The 15577-nt window shown below is 44.1% G+C and overlaps 1 protein-coding gene across 7 annotated transcripts in view; it reads left to right on the top strand.

The window, feature by feature from the left end:
- Positions 1 to 15577, top strand: part of ARB2A (ARB2 cotranscriptional regulator A) — a 413000-nt gene that overhangs the window by 60055 nt on the left and 337368 nt on the right. For 5 of the 7 annotated variants that reach the window (XM_014597271.3, XM_006264051.4, XM_059725034.1 and 2 more), the window contains one exon: positions 2312 to 2412. The exons of 1 other annotated variant lie outside the window; for it this stretch is intronic. In XM_014597271.3, the coding sequence (XP_014452757.1) occupies positions 2312 to 2412 (101 nt within the window). Of the gene's footprint in view, positions 1 to 1070; positions 1274 to 2311; positions 2413 to 15577 lie in introns of all 7 variants that reach the window. One more of the 7 variants, XM_059725035.1, reaches the window with a different exon arrangement.

Below are 15577 nucleotides of genomic sequence, written 5' to 3' on the forward strand. Positions count from 1 at the left end.
TTCAAAAAGCCTGAGCCTGAATTGATTCAATCTTTGCAGGTTAGTCTAACCTGGGTAGGCTGAACTGCTTTGTAACCAGACAGACATTCCCTCTGGACTGAGGAAATGCAGGCACATGCCTGCAGTGGCTCAGGCTAGAAACTGGGGGGCACTAGAGCAGCCCTTCATTCCCTTCCACAGAGCTGAGCTGAGTGGGGCATGGCCAGGTCCCAGCAGAACTTCTGATTAGGGTGGTCTACCTGCACCATTCCAGGCTTTTTCCCTTGGGCTGCTCAAGGGGCGGGAGAGTTGTCACCCCCCCCAGCCCTGGGCTAGCACTCTGAGGCAAGAGGGGGTGGATTCAGTGCATGCATCTGTTGAAAAGCTCTGCATCATCAATCTCCCTCCCTGCTTTGTTATACTGTCTGCAGCAATCTGACAGGCAAGCAAGTCAGTAGGAGGCTGATAAGTGTTTATCACCTCTTCAGCAAAATGATAGCTTCTCTCCATTAGTTCAAACTCTTCTCATACAACTAACCTGTTGATTAGCTCCAAAAGCCCTAAGCAGTCACTGTTCTGTCTGCCTGTCCCAGTGAAATTGGAGACACACAGATACAGACAACTCTCTCGGCATTAGCTAGCATACCATGTGCCTAGGGTCCCATGAGCCTGGGGTCTGTGCTGTGGGAGATAGGAGGGAGGGAGGCAGGGATTCCTGCTTGAGCAGCAAACAGCGGCGGGTTGGGGAGGGAGTAGGGCAGGGGGAAGCCAGGCAGATCCTGCTGTGCCTGCAGTCTCTGCCAGAGCTCCAGCCAGGGAATGGAGGGGAGGAGCCAGCTCTGCTGAACAGAGAGCCCTGCCCAACGCAGAGAGCATGCCAGGATGCTGTGGGAGTCTGGTTTATCTTAAACCAGCAAGGGATCTGGGATAGACATTGCAAAAACCGGTTTGAGCCAAATCAGTTAAGTCCGATACTACATTCAACCAGGTTTATCTCAAACTGGTTTATGTGCACCGAACATCTGTTCTGTTACAGGTTTAAACCAGTTTCTGATCATTTAAACTGGTTTATGTGTAATGTCTGTCCCTAGCCCAAAGGAGCAGTTTCCATGGTGATGGAGCCAAAGGACAGAGGTGATTCATCAATGGATTCCATGGATTCTGGAGTAGGTTTGGGTCTAACAGGAAAACAGTGGGACGTGGCGAATTCAAAATCCTTAAAGTTGTGAGATGATGACATTTCAAATTCACCATGGCTGGCTGGTGGAGGACAGTCATGACTGGATGTTGGAGGGTAAGAAAAACCTGTAACTGTGTGAGATGGGGTCTGAGCGCTGCAGGAGTATGTAAAGATATTCCCGTGAGGCTTGAAACTACAGTGAAGTGTGTGTTGGGGGGAGGGGGAGGGAGTAGTAATGAGAGCAGTCTTTGCAGAACAGATGGCAGCAAAGTGCCCAGCACCTCCAGAATATAAAGACTGGCTGCCCAACATTGATCTTTCTCAGCCTTGTGGCCAAGCAGTATCCACCTTCTTGGGCTCACTAAGAGAATGGTCAGATCATGGGTCCAGTACTAACAGTACAGGTCCTCCTCAGCCTAACTCAACACTCGAACTCCCTGTTAAGTGTGTTGTTTATCCATGACAACAGTCTCCCCCTTATCATCCTGTTGTATAATAATATCAGCTTTGTTTTTAAGGCTGATGATTGCTCTCCATTCTGCAAAACTACAATTGTAACATAAGTGTTGTTGATTTTGTGATAGGCTTCCCAGTTAGATGTGGAGATTTCCTCTTGGTAAATGGCTGTTATGTGTTTCTATATGCGAATTTGTTCCTTTTTGCTGTATAGAACCCTGATCTGGGTTTCCTCAGTTTCTTAGAGAGCGAGGCACAGCATTTCAGATTAGGCTCTGTTATTTGTAAAGCAAAGTGGATTTGTCACCTGGATTTCCTTGGGTATGATGATCAGTTGCTTAGTTGGTTAGTACAAATCAGATTTGTATCTCCATTTTATTTTACTTCATAATATTTTGGGACATAACTATTACTTATAGGATAGGTTTCTAGAGAAAATTTGGGCCTAATGCTCAGTCTGTCAGCTTTTCTGCTTCTTTTAATTTAATAATGAATCTAAACTGAAAGTGAATGTGGTGATGGACTTGCTGTGGTGCTTTTGGTTTAAATGGACAGTTTCATATCTGGGGACAGAGCCAATGACCATAACTCTGCTTTTAGATGTACATTGTTGTATTTTTATCGGTGAATTATTAACTCTGCTTTTAAAACTCTTAAAATGTAGATTTAAATCTAATAATATTGTTTCTTTTATAGAGGGGCAATTAAGGCATACAAAAACCGGTGAGCCATTTGTTTTTAACTACCGTGAAGATTTGCATAGATGGAACCAAAAGCGCTACGAAGCTCTTGGAGAGGTATATGCAGTGTGAGTGTGTCTGTGTGTATGGGTGAGTGCGTGTGTGAGAGAGAACATTCCTCTCTATGATAAAAAAAAATAAAGATAGAAATGAAATGATTTTAATATATATTTTTAAAAAAGATTAATTAAGACTGCAGTCATTTTGTACAAGATGTTTCAGGATTTGTGGCACACTAATGCTCTAACAGTAATTTAAATTCTTCGATATTTTTAATTTAGCATGTAGTAATCCTGGACTATTACCTTTGACCTTTTTTGTGTTTAATTTAAAATATAGCTAGGACTGTGCAAACAGTAAATACTTTGTAAAGTATCACATGGTTTTTAATATATAATTTCTCTAATATTTCTCTCTTTCAGCCAATATGTGAAAACATAGTTCATGTGATATCACCCTGTATAAAGGAGTATGTTGACTGGTCCCAATGAATTCTTTTCCTGGTTCCAGTAGGATGATAGAGTAGTCAGATTTGCTGAAATAGTTAATGGTTAAGTCATGGCAAACAGTTCATTTCTTCCCTTTGCCCATGGGGCTTTCATTTTAGATGTGATTTATTGTCTCTGGTGTTTATGTGTATTTACACTAAAAGTAAAAACAAACTTTTAAGTGATTATAATACTTTCTCCTAAAGTTTAGAAAGAGATTGCATTAGCTTGACATGAAGCAATGTCTTTGGCTTCGTTAAACATAAGAAAATACATGGCTGGTTCTGTATTGCGCTGTCTTTATCCTTCCTGCCCAACAGCAAGAGTGAGTTGAGCACAGTGACTGCTAAGTGCTTGGTTTTGCCATGATCAAACTGCTTCTTGGAGTCTTTCTCTGAAAAGTAATTCTTAGCACAAATCAGTGCCTTTTCTTAAAGTCTGTTTTCAAGCTCAATATTAGAATTGGCCATGGTAAAATATGTCAGAAAATTTTGTGAACCACCTTTGCTTTTGCTCCTTGCACCTTGTCCTCTTTTGCTGGTGGTACCGCGTAGTAAAGACTGCCAAATCAAATGTGTTGTTTAAAATGCTTTGCTCTCCATTCCCTCTGTTAATTCTAACTACTGGAGTGGATGATTATAAACATACTAGAACACATTTTATCTTCGTAGAATTTTCTTCCTGTTAAAGTATGGCAAAGTTAAAATATCAAACAAATTCTATATCCAAGTGTGACAAAGGAACAAGTATAAACCATCTTGAACTAATTTTTTGGACAGAGAAATTAAGAAATGTAATTCAATTTATTGGAAAAGAGGGTTTGTTTGTTTTTTGTTTGTTTTTAGTTTTAGTTTATCTGGTGTTAGTGCTGGTTCCAAGGGTGTACTTACTAGAACTAAACATCTATACTTACATGGTCTTTACTAGTTATAACAGGAATTTTGGTGTGGGGAAAAGGGGAAAAGATTTCTTAGGGTGATATCTTTTATTGGACCAACTATAGACATAGACATAGATATGTAGTTAGTCCAGTAAAAGATATCACCCTAAGAAATCCTTGCCTCTTGCATAATATCTGAACCATGACAGCTACAACATCACTTTTACACTATTGTACATTCTGAGAAATTCTGTAGATGCTGTACACATACAATGTAATATACAGACACTGTACATATGTAGAAATACAGGTACATATGCAGAAGTAAGCAGAGTGGCTGTCGTCTTTTCTTCCTGATTGACTCTAGAGCACAGATGGTTGGACCCACTGATTTTATAGACTGGAAAAGAAGAGAAGGAGTTCTTGTAAAGTCAAAGGAGTAGGGTCTGGGGAGCTCTACTCAAAGTAGGGCTAACTGAACATAAAAGGATTTTGGATCAATTTTTATGGATCAAGAGCAGGGCTAGAAAGAAAGGAAACTCTTCCTGCAGATTGGAGAGAAAGGGGAGGTGATGGAGAAACCCCGCCCCCCCCCCATAACTTTTCACATCCCAAATGCATATGATACTTTTCATAAGTACTATAAATGTTGCACCTCCGGTCAGAAAACATTTAATTTGTGTAGCACAGAAATGGGGAGCCTTTAAAATTATATATATAAAATTTTGAAACACCTCGATCGGAAAATTCTTATGGTTTTGAAATAAACCAAATAAAATATAATTAAATATATTAATGCTGTTTTTACACTGTCGCAAAAGTCTGGTCCTAACTCAGACGGTAGGGGCCTTGAGCATAATATAGCTCAAGTTTATCATAAAGTAAATTAACCTTAAAGGTGTTTCGTGTATTTACATATTGTGAAAAGGTTACTATTCAGAATTAAGGGTAAAACTATAGTTTTACCCTTAACATTTAAGTTCTCTAAAATGTTAAAATGCGATTTCTTTTACTCTACTGCTTCTTTAACTTAAAGATCTGCTTGGTTTCACAATCATTACAAAATAAGTTTTCACATGCTACTAATTTGCTTTTTGGTTGCAAAGAACATCATTTGTTTGAACAACTCAGAGAATGGAGCAATTTGCATAGTATAAATAGAAGAAACATTTAAATTAATGAGAGCATAAGCAATGTGCAGCTTACAGAACAGTTTCTTACAAATGAACTGAAGCCTGATGATCGGCCACATGTATATCTGATAGGATTTATGACCCAATCCAGCAAGCCAAACTCTTGTGAATAACCTCTGTTGAAATACTCTTGTGAATAAGAGTTTCAGGATAGTCAGAAAAATCTGTAGATTTGCAGCAGGGGTCTTTTGTAGTTGCATTGATAATTAGTTCCTGTTTCTTTGCAAATACAGGGGTTTTTAAAATCACTTTTCCAATGAACTCTGACTACGTGACTAATAAAATAAGTATGTAGTCTTTACCATCAATTAAACAAAATTACGTTGATATGCTTTTGGCCTTTTCACCTATCTGTTTTTTATTTTTAATGGTAGTGAAGTCTTATTTTCTTGGGAGTGCAAAATATTTTTTCCCCTCAATTTAGTACAGAATTTGGCTTCATAGTATAGAAGACAGTTCACTTACGAATGGCACAGCCTTGAGTGCAAAAGAAAGTTACTTTAAAATGTTAATATTATATTACTTACTTATACTTTCCAAATCTTTCATATTGTTCCATGGTTTTCATTTTTTTCTGCTCAATTTTGTGGTGCCTATTTTCTATTGGCATTTAGCTGAATTGTTTTAAATGGGCTCAAGCACTATTTAAGCTTTAAGTATCTGACACAGGCAAGGACTTTCTATTCCTTAAACTGTTAGAAAATGCCAAATAAATTGATCATCCATGCTTAAATAAAGGGTACATCCAATGGTATGTTAAATGTTAAGACTGCAAAGTAAATATTAAAAAAAAATTACTAGAAGTAAGGTTGCAACTTCTTGCTAAATTTTAAGTTCTAGTTTCAAGCATAGTGGCACTAAAGTTCTGAGTGACAAATACAATTTAAAAAAAATAGTAAAACCAATATTTTCCCATAGCTTCATTTTTGGAAATTAATTAACTACATTTTCTTTAAACTGAAAAAAAATCTTTTGACAAATGACAGAAATTGGTAAATTTAATTTCAATTGGTAAGCTTTACTATAGGCTCAAATACCTATACCACCTCTAAGTTTGAGGTTGGATTCCTTTTCCCCCACTATGTTTGGACCCAGAAATCAAAAGGTTTGTTTTCAAGGAAATGTCCTTAATAAAACAGGAGGTGAGGAATACAGAGAAAATGTAATAAACTTGAATATATTTTTACAGTTACTTTGTACTGTCAGAAAGCATTTAACTGTTAATCTGTTTACCTTCACCAGTTTTTGAGATCAAAGGAGATGGGGAGACAATCAATCATATTTTAGTGTGATAGTTTAGGAAAGAATGAAGACCACTTAATACAACCTCAGAAAAGTTAAATTTAAATATAAATGCATGTCTTGGCTGCATGCAATATTCATTTGCATATGTTAAATCTACTTTAAAAGTCTGCTGCTTTTAAAGACTTTTTACTGAAGATATTATGTCAGATGTGCATCAGTGAACTTTTCTAGTTTGTAGGCAGGAATTGGCAGTAGGTTGGTTCATCACAGTGACATGACAGTACTCAGAGGGTCCAGAGATAGTTTCATAATTATTGTTAGCATGTTTCTTGAAAGAAGTGATGATTGTCTCATAAAACCCAGATGGGAGTATGTTACATTGTTGATAAATGTGTTGATAAATGTGTTTTACATTTTTAAATTGATAAACAGTGAAAAGCAGAGCAGATACAATAAGGCAGATGGTTGTTTATAGAACCACTGGCAAGTTGCTGTGATTTGAAGAATGATACTTATTGTTTTAAAGGAAAAAAAGAGAGAAATTTTGGGAGGGGGGGGTTTAGCAGGGTAATCATGAGCTTTTTAAAAAGAAAATGTTCAGCAGCTTTAGATCAGTCAGATGCATTTCTCACCATCTTGGATCATACACAGTAGACTTTGAGAATGTCAGGATTTAGCAAGCTTCTTGCATACTGTTCTCATGTAGTTGAAAGACTTGTGGATAAAAATCAAGTGTGAAATCTTCTGATGTTTTAATAGCATGCTCATTATAGATGTGAATAACATGTAATTTTGTTCAGCCTCTATTTTTTCATTTTAGTTGTATTGTTTTGAAATACAAACTTTTATCTAAATATGTTACTGTCTGCTTTCTATTGCTTCTGGGAAGAAAAGCAGATATTAATTACACAGCAAGATGATATTTAGTTATTACTTGTCTTATTTAATTGTTCACATTGCAAAACACAGAATAGGACATCTAATTGGAGATTCATAAGAGAATTTACAACAAACAAACAAGAATGGAGGCTATAAAGCCTGCCTACTATTTCTGGGAGAAGAGGTGAACAAAAGAAGTTGTTTTTCTATTAGCTAGGAAGTAGAGGCAGTATATATCCAAAACAGACTTAGGACAGGCTACTGATCAAGATTTACTCTGGTGCCATCTTCATTTTGTGTGTTTCATTCCCTTTTCCATCAGCAACATGGAGAAATTCCTATGTGGAAGATGCATCCAATGGCAAAAAAAAAAAAAAAAAATCAGATTTTCACCATGACCTTGCAATAATTACATCTTTAAAAATATGCTGATATTTATTATCTACCTTCTTATCTGAACTGTTTAACTCAAAAGTTAATGAAACGTTTATACTTTACTGAAATATCTGTCTGTTCCCAGAATCAATGAGGTTAATAGTTATCTACCATCAGCAGTAGACTTACCTTTTCCAATTTTCCTGAACCATATTGAGATATAGAATAACACTTGATATTCAGATTCAACAGACTAGGAATTTTGCTTTATACAAGCAAAATTCACCTGTTGTGTAGGATTTTTCTAATGGGGTGTCTTGGTAGAATTAGCTCTTTCTTTTTTCAGGTGTCTTGTTTTGTATGCTTACCTCCTCTTGAAGGATCCTCTTCCTTTTACCTGTTTAATTTCCCCGACAGTGATTTTGGGGGCTGATACCGATAGCCAATTTTTAAGGAGGCATATTGGCTGATACCAGTCTGATTTCCGATTCAGCTGCATCCAGCTGGGAAGTCTGCTGTGGTGAAAGGTGGAAGGTGGAAGGGAAGGTGGGTGTGGGAGGACAGATCAACACCCCACACAGTGAGGGAGGGAGTGGGGCAGGGGCTGGGGCAGGGTGCAAGACAGAGCTGCGGCTCATCGGGGAGACACAGGGGAGCGGGGCGTGTGCCCCCTGGAACTGCACAGAGCAGGGTGAATCATAGAAGTAGGGGCGGAAGGGACCATGTAGATCTTCAAGTCCGACCCCCTGCCTGGGCAGGAGGGAAACTGGGCTCAAGTGACCCCAGCCAGGTAGGCATCAAGCTACTTCTTAAAGACCCCCAGGGTAGGAGCCAGCACCACTTCCCTTGGAAGTTGGTTCCAGATCCTAGCCGCCCTAACCGTGAAGTAGTTCTTACAGATGTCTAATCTAAACCTACTCTTTAACAACTTGTTGCCGTTATTCCTTGTTATCCCGGGGGGCGCTAGGGGAAACAAGGTCTCCCCCAAACCCTTCTGGTACCCCCTAGTGAGTTTATAGACGGTCACAAGATCCCCCCTCAGCCTTCTCTTGTGAAGGTTGAACAGGTTCAGGTCCCGTAGCCTCTCATTGTCGGGTCTGCCCTGCTGTCCCCGGATCATGCGGGTGGCCCTCCTCTGGACCCTCTCAATGTTGTCCACATCCCTCTTGAAGTGGGGTGCCCAGAACTGGACACAGTACTCCAGCTGTGGCCTGACCAGGGTGGTGTAGAGGGGGAGGATCACCTCCTTGGCCCTACTTGAGATGTACCTGTGGATTCACGATAGGGTCTGGTTAGCCCTGCCGACCGTGACCTCGCATTGTCGGCCCATGTTCATCTTGGAGTCAGTGATGACTCCAAGATCCCTTTCTGCCTCCGTGCTCTCAAGAAGGGAGTTTCCCATCTTATAAGTGTGTTGCTGGTTACTACTGCCCAAGTGCAGCGCCCTGCACTTGTCCGTATTGAAATGCATCCTGTTTTTGTTAGCCCACCCTTGCAACCTATCCAGGTCTTTCTGCAGTCTTTCTCTCCCTACTAGCGTGCCCACCTCACCCCAAATTTTGGTATCATCAGCAAATTTGAACAAGTTGCTTTTCAACCCATCATCCAAATCACTGATAAAGAAATTGAACAGTGCAGGCCCAAGGACCGAGCCCTGGGGAACTCCGCTGCCTACTTCCCCCCAGGTCGAATATGACCCGTCCACCACCATCCTCTGAGTACGACCCTTCAGCCAATTAGCAATCCAGGGCGGGTGGGTGGGCTGCAGCTCTGGACTGGAGCTGGGGCTGTGCCAGCCTCCTCTCAGTGGGGTTGGGGCTCAGGGTGGGTGATGATGGCTCTGGGAGGGAGGTACTGGGGGGCTGCAGTTACCCCATATTTCGCCATAGCCCCCCTCCCTGCACTGCAGCCACCCTCCTAGGGCAGCCTCAGCTCAACCCCCATCTTCACACACGTGCTGGGAACAGCCGGGACTGTCCTGGGTGGGTGGCGGTGGTGCTGGGAGGAGGGATTGGGAGGTACTATGGTAAAATTTGGGTGGCTGCAGCCCCTTCATAGCCCCTTCCTAGCACTGCTGCCCACCCCAAGCCCAACCCCTGTGGAAAAGAGACTGGCACAGCCCCAGCCCACTGCTGCAGCCTGCCTGCCCCACAGATCCAGGGGGCACCTGCCCCCTCCCCCCACACTCCCTGGATGAGCTGTGTCTCCATCCTGTACCCTGCTCCACCCCGGCTGGGTAGCACAAGCCCCAGTCCCTCCCTCACCGCGGGGCCCTTGATCTGCCCCCCACACCCCTTCTCTTCCCCCTCCCCTTCCACCACAGTGGACTTACTAGCTGCACTCAGCTCTCCATGCTCAGCTGTCCATGTCACCTACATGTTGTGTTGCAGCTGCGCGCATGCACAGGCATTTATCGACCAAAGTATTGGCCACATCGGGCCTATTTCTGATATAGCCAGTTTCCTTTATATCAGTTCCAATCCAATATTGGACCAATGTATTGGTGCTCCTCTAAATTTCATGAGTTCTAGATCTGGGGAGCGACTTCTGAGAATGATCTCCCCTGAGTTTTCATCACTTAATGTACTGATGGTACTTGAATGAGGTTGAACTCAGTTCACCTTAGGGATCATGATGGGGTGGAAGGGAGAAAGCTGTCTGTCAGTTTGTAGGGTCCAGACTGTTTAGGTCAAAACCAGTACATTGAACTGTGTCTGGAAAACTATTGAGATGCAGTGCAGATACTGTAGAATTGCATTTTTATACTCCTGGTGATCTTCTTTCATAAGATGGTAGGTTGTACCATATGCAGCTTCTGGCTGGGTTTCAGCCCTATGTAGAGCACATTGCAGTAGCCTAGCCTTGAGGTTACGAAGGCAGGAATGGTGACTGCCAGATCCAAACTTGAAAGAAAGGGTTGCATCCCTCTCACTAGATGGAGCTGGTACAAAATGGTCCTAACCACTGAAGATCCAGGTGCAGCAGAGGATTCAGAAGCACCCCGAGGCTGTAATCCTGTGTGACAAAGGGAGATTAAGCCCCATCAATGATGCAAGGCCCAAACCACTCCCCTTCTGCCTCTTCCCTCCCAAGCAAGTGGTCTAACCATCACCATATTTGTCTTTCTGGATTTAGTTTCAGTTGATTCACTCACATCCAGTCCCCAATTGCAGCCAGGCATTGGGAGAGCTGGGACTACAGGGCCAGGGTCAGAAGAAAGACAGCATACTGATCGCCCCTCCCACCAAATCTCTGCACAGTCTCACCCAGTGGCCTCATACACAAATTGAACAGGACTGGTATCAAGATAGAGCTTTGGAGGACCTGACAGGAAAGGTCCATAGGGGATAAAGAACACTAACCCATTACCACCCTATGGGGCCTCCCTGCTACGGAAGAACAGAAACAATTTAGACTGGTCCTGCAAATACCCACCAGATCCTGTAAATGCTTCATCTGCACCTCATGGTTGACTGCATTGCAGGCCACTGAAAGGTCTGTTGAGATCAACAGGGCACAATTTCTCCAGGCAATCTTCAGGCTAAGTTTGTTAACAAGGCCACAGGCAGTCTCTGTTCTATATCCAGGGCAAAAGCCAGACTCACAAGTGTATCTTGCCAGGAAACTGAAGGCATCCAGATGAACCAGGAGCTGTCAAGCTATTACCTGTTTAGTGACCTTCCCCAAAAAGGGGTGCTTGTCAGTAACTGGCTGGGGAGTCATTATCAAGTGGTAGTTCCTTGATTAGGGACTGAACAGTTGTAGACTCAGGAATGTATGGGACAGACTGCTGTAGAGGGCTGTTGACAATTCCTGCCAGTAGTGCCCCCAGTCTCCCCCAGCTGGTTTCTACAGGTCAAGATGGGCATAGGTCTAGTTTACAACTAGTTGCCCTCATCCCCCCAGGCACATCCTCTGCATCAGTGGATGATAGCAGTTTAAAACAACCCATATAAATAGAACAAGACTAGGCTTCCTTAACCTCAAACTCTAACTATTGATTATGTGTTCCGTAATTTTTCCATGGCTGAGGTATTTGCAGGAGAATCCATTCCTGGGCTTTAAATTATTCACCATAATCTAAAGTCATTTAAGAAAAAAAAAATTCTGTTTTTGTTCTGTTACAAAGAGAATCTTCCAAATGTAAAACATTGTAACCTTGTACTCTTGAATCTGCAGACAACCCAAAGCCATTTTAGGAGGTATGAAGTGTTCCATTCATACTCAGAAAAGGAGACATTTGTATCTCACTCCTGATCAGTGTAGCAAAAATACCCAGTTTTAGTATTGTTTGAAGATTGGGTAAGAGCCATTAGACAGGTTAGTTAGCTGGGAAGATAGGTTTCGAGGAACTTTAAGCCCTATCCCCCAAAAAGACTCACATTTCAGAAAGATTTCTAAGTCATTTCTGTCCCTCCACAAATTGATGGAGTGTAAAACATGCTTCTCTTAAATGGTACCAAACAGAACAGTGCTCTCTTGCTTCCCAAGGCTCCCAGCTTACCTATCAGTGCTTTCAGAAAAGCAAAAGTTGTAGATTTTTTCAGTCTGTCTGCCAAAATCTGATTCTCCTGGACACCTTCTGCTCTGCGCATATCCTTTCATAGCATCTAGAGCAGGGGTAGGCAATGTTTTTTGGCCGGAGTGCTGAAAAACACCACAATGCCTACCTCGGAAGGTGCCAGAGTGCTGGCATGGCAGAAAAACAAAATGAGGGCAAGGAGTGCACGGCAGGATGCCATGCTTGTGCCCCGTGCCCCCCACCCAAAGCCCCTGCTCCACAGCTCGGGCTCTGTGGCTGTCAGCAGCTACCCTGGCTCTGAGTAGCTGCTGGAGCCCAGGCTGCTCCCAGCAGGGCTTGTAGCATCCCAGCTGCCTGCTGAGAGCAGCCTGGGATCCCAGCTGACAGCAGCTCCCCAGAGCCAGAGCCGGTTGCAGCCAGGAGGCTCCAAACAGCTGTGCCGCGGGTAGCTGCTGCCAGTGACTGAACCCAGGCTGCTCCTAGCAGGGCTTGCAGCATCCCAGCTGCCTGCTGGGAGCAGCCCAGGATCCTGGCTGGCAGCAGCTTCCCAGAGCCGGGGCCAGCTGCAGCCGAGAGGCTCCAAACAGCTGTGCCAGGCTCCGGCATCAGCTCTGCACCAGCGCGTGCACCCACACCTCAGAGCGGGTGGTGGGGGAAGGCCTGAAGCAGCACAGCCCTGGTCTCTCCCCCACTCCCAGCACAGAGGTGATGAGCCCGGCGCAGCTGTTTGTAGCCAGCCCGGGCTCTGGGCATCTGCAGCAAGCAGTGGGCAAAGTATAAACAGCTACGCCAAGCTGCACAGCTCCGGCATCTGCTCCGTGCTGTGGCAACTGCATGGGCACCTCGAAGTGCACGCGCAGTCACCGCCAGCATGGAGCTGATGCCGGAGCTGTGCAGCTCGGCGTAGCTGTTTGCACTCTGCCCGCTGCTTGCTGCAGCTGCCCAGAGCCTGGGCTGGCTACAAGCAGCTGTGCCAGGCTCATCACCTCCGTGCTGGTAGTGGGGGAGAGACCGGGGCTGCGCTGCTTCAGGCCCTCTCCCACTGCCCGCTCTGAGGTGCGGGTGCATGCACTGGTGCAGAGCTTATGCCAGGATCCTGGGCTGCTCCCAGCTGTTTGGAGCCTCTTGGCTGCAGCTGGCCCCGGCTCTGGGTAGCTGCTGCCAGCCAGGATCCTGGGCTGCTCCCAGCAGGCAGCTGGGATGCTGCAAGCCCTGCTGGGAGCAGCCCAGGTTCAGTCGCTGGCAGCAGCTACCCAGAGCTGGGGCTGGCCCCATCGTGCCAAGCAAAATGGCCTCACATGCCACACTCGGCATACATGCCAGGGGTGGCCGACCCCTGATCTAGAGAAATGGCAGTCTACAGGAACAGCAGAACAAGTTAGGGATTATTTAGTGAAGCTAGGTGCTTTCAAATCTTTATCATCAAAAACACAAATAGAAAATGGGTGACACCTTGCTGGATGGCAACTCTGTTGAAAAGGACTTGGGAATCTTGATGGCTCATAGACTCAGTACAAGTCAGCAGTGTGATGCAGATGCACAAAAGTGGATGCAGTTTTGGCTTGCATGAATAGAAGCATTAGGTGCAAGACACACGAGGCGATCGTGCCTCTGTACTCAGCACTGGCTATGCTTCATCTGGAGAACTGTGGGAAGTTCTGGGCTCCACATTTTAAAAGGATGTGGAGAGGTTACAGAGCGTCCAAAGGCAGGCAATAAAAATGATAAAGGGTTTGGAAAGCAAGTCCTATGAGGGGAAGTTGAAGGAGCTAGGAATGTTCAGCTTGCAGAAAAGGTCATTAAGGAGGAACATGGTAGAAGTCCTCAAATACTTGAAGGGCTGCCATAAACAAGAGGGAAAGCACCTTTTCTCTCTTGCTTTAGAGAAGTGAGCATGGACCAATGGCTTGAAGTTTCAGCAAAGTAAGTTTAGATTGGATATCTGAAAAACCTTCTTCATTGTTAGAATAGTGAGGCAGTGAAATAGATTGCCTAGGGAAGTTATGGGCTCTCCATCACTGGAGGTGTTCAAGGAAAGGTTGGACAGCTACTTCTTGGGGAAGATCTAGGCGGAGCTATGCCTGTGTTCTAACATGTATTTCTCATGTTTCTAGACTTTGCCGGCTGTTCTGCTCTGTCCCCTTCCCCCCCCTTTCTCTGCTATATGTGTCAGGGTGTTTTTAAGCCCTTCCAGAGGCATTGGGTGTTGGCTATAGCCAAGGCTAGGGATTTTGACTGGGGTGTGCCAATGTTCCTGCTGGGGCCAGAGCCAGAGGTTCTTGGCTAAAGGGTCTTGTCTCTCTCCTCAGGGTCAGACTGGTTGCCATATCTGGGGTCAGGGAGGAATTTTATCCCATGGTTAGATAGGTATGGACTCTGGGGGCTTTTGCCTTCCTCCGTAGCAGAGAGCATGACTTTCTACCTGGGACCTCTTGAGCACATATTAGACAACATTTTATGGAAGCAGGACATTGGCTGCTGTGGTTCCCCTGCTTTACCTGTGGCAGGTTCGGGTTTGAAGTCTATGTTGTGTCCCAGTTGATGGCAGTCTTAGGTAGCATTTAGCTTATGAGTGTATAGGATGGTTTGGATAGGGATGATCCTGCCTCAGACAGGGGGTTGGACTAGATGACCTCTGGAGGTCCCTTCAAGCTCTATTTTTCCATAACTCTAATTCAGCAGGGTCAGATGAGATGCACCTTAGGATTTTGAAGGAAATGGCTGAGGTAATTTCAGAACCATTGGCTGTCCTCTTTGAGATCTTATGGCAGTCAGGCGAGGTCCCAGATGTTTGGAAAAGGGGAAACAGAGTACCTAACTTTAAGTGAGGGAAGGAGGAAGATCTGGGGAATTACAGACCAGTCAACCTGACTTTGATACCTGGAAAGATCATGGAGCAGTTCCTCAAGGAATCCATTGTGAAGTACTTGGAGGAGAACAAGGTGATATGGAACAGCCAGCAAGGATTAACTAAGAGCAAGTCATGCCGGACAAACCCAGTTTTCTTCTATGATAAGGTGACAGGATCTGTGGATGCAGGAAAAGCAGTGGATATGATATCATCATTGGTGGCAGCAATCCCTTAATTTGAGGATGATTTCTAGCATTGCTTAGGCATCCACACACCATGGCCAGCCCAGCAAAGTTGGTGCTTGAGGATCATAGACTCAAAGCTGGTAACACTGGCTTCAGGAAGGATGCTGGTCTTTGTGCAGTGATCTTCCCATTTGATATGGAGGATTTTCCAGAAGCATTGTTGGTGATACTTATCCAGGCTCTTGAGATAATCTATTTGATCACTGGCTCTAACAATAACATAGTCAAAAAGGTGCCGTTGCTTAGAAAGATGATGTCTCTGTGTGGTCTTGTATTTGCAACTGTATCTGAAGATGCAGTTCATGATGGTAAGACTGTGCTCCATGTATTTGCTCAGAAGAAGGATGTCACTGGTGTTGGCTTTCCCTACTCCTTCCTTCCCAGTGGTGTTTAAGTCACCAAGGATAAGGATCTTGTCCTCCTCACAAGTGTTAGTACATGATCAGGGTTCTTTGATCAGGATCAGGTTTTGGGGCATACTCACTGATGATGGTGGCATTCTGGTTGTTTCTCAGCTTAAGACAGAGGGACATAAGTTGTTCAT

This window comes from Alligator mississippiensis, chromosome 3, assembly GCF_030867095.1.
Source record: "Alligator mississippiensis isolate rAllMis1 chromosome 3, rAllMis1, whole genome shotgun sequence".
NCBI classification, from domain to species: domain Eukaryota; kingdom Metazoa; phylum Chordata; order Crocodylia; family Alligatoridae; genus Alligator; species Alligator mississippiensis.